The sequence below is a fragment of the Nematolebias whitei genome, chromosome 22, assembly GCF_014905685.2.
Source record: "Nematolebias whitei isolate Nwh7 chromosome 22, NemWhi1, whole genome shotgun sequence".
In the NCBI taxonomy this organism is placed as follows: domain Eukaryota; kingdom Metazoa; phylum Chordata; class Actinopteri; order Cyprinodontiformes; family Rivulidae; genus Nematolebias; species Nematolebias whitei.
In genome coordinates, this window is record NC_056519.1 from 14,738,063 (window position 1) to 14,743,303 (window position 5,241).

The window sequence follows — 5,241 nt, forward strand, 5'->3', positions numbered from 1 at the left end:
TTTTATTCAGACTTGAAATTAAAGACTGAGACCAGATATGCTGGACTGGAGACAATGACATTGACAAAAAGACTGGAGACAAAACTGGAAGTGGCAGAAATGAAGATGTTGAGGTTCTTCTTGGGAGTGACAAGGATGGATAAGATTAGTAATGAGATCATCAGAGGTACAGCACAGGTTGAACAACTGGGAGATAAAGTTAAGAGAGGCCAGACAGAGATGGTCTGGACATGTCCAGAGGAGGAACTGTGGGTATACTGGTAGAAGATGTTAGAAAAGCAGCTGCCTGTGGTGTTTTTCTCTTTCGCGTAGTATTCTTTTACTTTCTTTTTCAAAAAAAATGTACATCTCTTTGTGGTGACTGATGTCATTTTTGTTGCTTGGTGCTTCTTTTTGCAGTCTGTAATGTTTCAGAACAAAGTAAAGATAATAGTTTATTTTTTACTTAAAATGTGATTGAATGCTGAGGTTTGCAAAAATAAAATCAAATAAAAACATGGGCAATTCCACAAAATGGGTGGCTGGATGGTTGAGTCACTGTTAATCTTGGGGTGGTACACCAACAACTGAAGCCATCAAATAATTTAATGAGCTTTTATGGCTGCACGATGGAGCAGTGGTTTGAGCGGGAGGCTGCAGGATCACCTTCTGGCCTTTCTGTGTGGAGTTTGCTGGAAATAAATGGCTGGATGGAATAATCTTCTGACTTAATTAGCGTTTTATTTTATTTTAGCTAATATTGCTGATTGAAAACAACACAGTCACTAGTCAACTTATTAAAACTTATTCTCATTTTAAAATTATTATTCTCTCTAAAAATTGTGATTAAGAACATTTAAGGAAAAGGCTTACAGTTAGACTTATAAGAATAAGTCCTCAAAAGAATGCACATTGCCTGCTTTGTGCATGCTAAAGTCTTCTACAAAGATTTTGTGCTAATTTTTATCATTCCGTGTATGTGATGAAAACTACTCTCAGCTACTACACCAAATTTTTGTTCAACACGTGTAAAAATGACTAATTTGTAGACATTTTGAGGTTTGGTCTGTGGCAGCCATCTTGTATTGGGATTTAAAGTACATCAATTATTACTTTTGAAGGTTTTATTCAAGTCCAGTCTGATATTTTGCTAACAATTAAAAAATTAAGACCGCATAGACCGATGATGAGGCCAACAAATGTAAAGGAGGGGTCATTGCCCACTTTAGTCCTCCTGACACTAATGTGTAATACATTAATTCAAACTTTATTTAAACCGGTTGAATGAATAAATAAAATTTAAAAATATATATATATATACTGAACTCTAATCAATAATCCGCGTTATTTTGAATACATAGTGTCATTTCGTGTTATGCTTTTCTATTCAATCGCTTTTGTTTACTTCCGTCACCTTATTCACCGTATTTCCGAGGGTACTTGAACGCACCGCGATTTCACGCCGAGCGCCTCTGTTTATTTTCAGCTCGGTGACGCAGGCGCGGCTCTCCTCCTAAATGCGGCTCGTCAGTCTGAGTCGGAGCCGCCGATTGGTCAGCTGGAGCTGCCGGAGGCTGTTGTGACGTAGACGTGAAAAAGAAGGCGTGGGGAGGCGGGGTGAGTATAAAAACCCCTCTCCCCTCTGTGTAGGTCTCATTCTGGAGGAAAAAAGCCAGAAGTAGGGCTGATATCCGATCTGACCAGGGGACCCCCCAATCCCCCTTGAACCAGCAAACTACAGGAGTTTGATTCCCAAACACCGAACGGACCACCAGACAACAACTCCCCTCCACCTCGGCTGTAATAAATGCCAAGAGAAACCAGAGGAGCGCTAAAAGATAAGGATCGCTTCTCAGAATCGCGCAGGAAGGCGAAAAGTCGGACAAAACGCGCACGGATCGTCGCCGTGGCCTTTCTCAATGCATACCCTCTGTGCCCGGGGAACCATGAAACCAGAGATCAACGCCGCCGTCGGGTTTCTGTCGAGATTTCTGAGGGTAAAAGGACACGTAAACGACCGACAGGTCCAAACGTTCAGCCAGAGCTTACAGGACATTTTGGCAGGTAAGAAAAGCCAAAAAAAAAAACCAAATGCGCACGCAAGACGCGCGCTGAACGCAAATTAAATGTTTTACGCGTTTGTTTTGGTGAAAGGGAGTCGAATTGGGCTTCGGATAGGTTTGAGAAGAAGCCTCTCTTTGTTCTCTGAAGTATCGTTGTATCTGCGCGACCAGAGAAAAGGCGCACCACCGTTTGCGCACGTCAGAGTGGGGGGGGGGGGGGGCTGTGGGGGGAGATAAACAGCGAACTATGAGCGCACTCGACGATCAGTCGACGGTACACGTCTACCTGTGACATTATGAACAAGAAACGAGGTTAAAAATGGTCATGTTTGGGCATGTTAGGATGGGGGGGGGGGGGGGACGCTCAAACAAGGAAGTGCGCCTCGCTCGACAAAGCTCTGAGCAAAACAAGCTCCACTTAATTACGTAATGCTTGGGAGGGAATCGGGTAATGGTGAAACATGTTCACGCTCGATTTAATGAAACTGCTCAGTATAAATTGTATTTTGCTGCATTTTCTATCAGTTCATAATTGATTATTTATATGTGGCATTGTTTTTTTTTGTTTTTTTTTATAAGATAGATCCTTTGCGCCTCGCACGACATAAAAGTGGGTTTTATTCAGAGTTATTAGAGTTTTTCACCGAACAGATCATATGTGTGGTTTGTTCTTCCTCCCTGTAAATAAACATTCCAGGCTGACACTCCATACAGCAGCTGACCTACATTTCCAAAACAAGAACTTCTTAGAGGGTCTTTTGCTCACGCTTAATCTCCTATGAAACCAAAATATGTGGGATTAAAACAATTTTAATCAGACAAAAAACATTCAAATTGGGAACATCTGAAAAAGTGCACTTTTCTTTATGAGCAGGCAAAAGTTTGAAACTGTCCAGGGGTCTGTGTGGGGGAGGGGGAGAGAGACTGGTGGGTGATTATTTATGAAAGTAATTGGAAACCCAACTGGCGCATGGTCAACGAGTTATAATAAAACGGTGCCAAATACAAACCTGAATGTCTTATATAACAACACTGAGTATTTACCTTGTAATAAACCAAATGGGTTTGCTTCGTGTCCATTTGAAGAAAAGGAAAACAGATGGGGTGAATAAGCGTGTCCCATTGGTAATAATTGTGTAACTGTTGGCAGACCTAACCCATCCAACAAGCCTCAGCAGTTCTCTAGTCCTGTTTCGTTGGTGTTCAAGGTCAGCTCCAACGAATAAACAACGCGCTTTGGTTAAACTCTTTAGGGTTAAGCACACAGGCGTCTGCTTACTTTTCCATTCCACCCCCTCCTCCTACCATGTGCCCTCGATTTTAAGAATAGGCCGTGCTGAGCTGATCATTTCCCAGCTGCTCCAGGGTTGGTTGGCAGCTGCCTTTGTGGCTCGGTCTTTCAAGGGTGCCAGCCACTCCATTAGCTCTGCTGTCTGTGATAAGGCTGAGGGGGGAGGAGAAAGAAGAAGGGAGGGGGTTATTATCCTGTGGATGCATACAGGTGGCCTCCGGGCTGTACACTGAATGAAGGCCTACTCCCCCACCCCCCCCTCCTTTTATGGCCACAATACAGTCCCATCAATGGGAACTCAATATGGATAAGCCTTGGAAGAATAAAAGTAGTTGTTTTTTTTTTAAGTAATGTAAAATGAAAAAGTTCAAAACAAAATTGAATTTAAGAGGGGGTGCTACACGAAGAGTTAGAAATGCAATATGCACTACTAATGCAAACTTTTCTTTTCAACGTTAAGATTTGACTAAACCAGTACAATTAGTAATGTTACAAGTAGTGTGGTTGTGTCATCACTGGATTTCTAAAACTTTTACAAACGCGGGAGGAAAAAAAAGGCATCCTGTCCCTTTAAGACATGGGGCTTTGTGTCCCAGATGGCCGTCTAGGATACTTCGGCTGTTTTTTTTTGTTGTTTTTTTTCAGCCACTCGCAGAGGCTTGTTGACATTGAAGTCCGGGGGAGGAATTGTGCAATTCAGGGGCAGCCTATTTGTCACGCAGGCTCAGTGTGCTCCTGGCTGCTTGTTTATGGCTGCTTATCTGGTCTGAAACAGGTGTTCCTGCAGTCTCTGTCCTCGTTATCATTCCTACAACAAAGTCCTTGTGCTTGTTTTGAACGTTTCTACAAATCAACGGCACACACACTGTAACTAAACCCCCGATTTTCTTTTTCTGTTCTTTCTTTGCAGAGCACTATATGCACCACTGGTTCCCAGACAGGCCCTGCAAAGGTTCGGGTTACCGCTGCATCCGCATCAACCATAAGATGGATCCATTGGTGGGGCAGGCGGGCCAGCGCATTGGCCTGACCATCCAGCAACTCTACCTGCTTCTGCCCAGCGAGCTCACGCTCTGGGTTGACCCCTTCGAGGTGTCCTACCGCATCGGCGAGGACGGCTCCATCTGCGTCCTGTACGAGTCGCAGCCCATACCTGTTGGAATGCCAGCGTCTGCCAACGCCAGCTCCGCCTTGGGAAATGGGTCTGTGAGCTCCATGGTGGACAGTCACCTCAGCTGCAAGGAGGAAATGAGGGTGCTGGGCAGAACCAGCCCCTCCAAATCCTACAATAATATGATGACTGTGTCCAGTTAAAGTGGCACACTGTCATCCCAGCCTACTTTTGTTCAGGGTTACACAGTGGCTGGTCAGATCATGGTGAGCCTTTTTAAAGCTAAGAATATGAAATGAAATAAAAGAAGAAAAAAGAAAAAAAAAAAGCAGAGGATGTGGCCTATCATCCAGGTGATGGAAACCTTTAGGTTTGATATTTTTTACCTTCTCTCTCGGTTAACGTTATGTTATTGGATCAGCTGGACACTCCGTTTTTTTTTTTAGAAGAGGCTTTGTGGAAATGAAACAGTTGGGGCAGCTAAACCAACCAACCAGGAACCCCCCCCCCCCCCCCCCCAAATGGCTCTGAACATCCCATCATCCCTCCCTCAACTAATCATTGTAATCTGCTCCATTTCTGAAGGGGCTATCAGCAGTGACTTTGCACTTTTCTTACTTTTGGGTACTATGGGTTCAACAAAGCACTGAAAAAAAAACCCACCCAAGTAAATTGTAAGGATTGATTTTTTTCTGGATTTACCCATGAATTTGAAAATTCACTGGTCTTTTGTTTTGTTTCCCAGACGGGGAGGAAGTTGAGGTTCAGACCGTGCCCATAGTAATCGAAGCTCAGGG

General features: G+C 43.7%; 1 protein-coding gene across 1 annotated transcript; it reads left to right on the plus strand.

Moving 5' to 3' along the window:
• The first annotated feature begins 1,634 nt into the window (after positions 1-1,634).
• Positions 1,635-4,767, plus strand: btg1 (B-cell translocation gene 1, anti-proliferative). Its single transcript, XM_037695921.1, has 2 exons — positions 1,635-2,043; positions 4,244-4,767. Exons 1-2 carry the CDS (start codon positions 1,899-1,901, stop codon positions 4,645-4,647), a joined length of 549 nt encoding a protein of 182 aa, XP_037551849.1. The 5' UTR covers positions 1,635-1,898; the 3' UTR covers positions 4,648-4,767.
• The last annotated feature ends 474 nt before the right edge of the window (positions 4,768-5,241 follow it).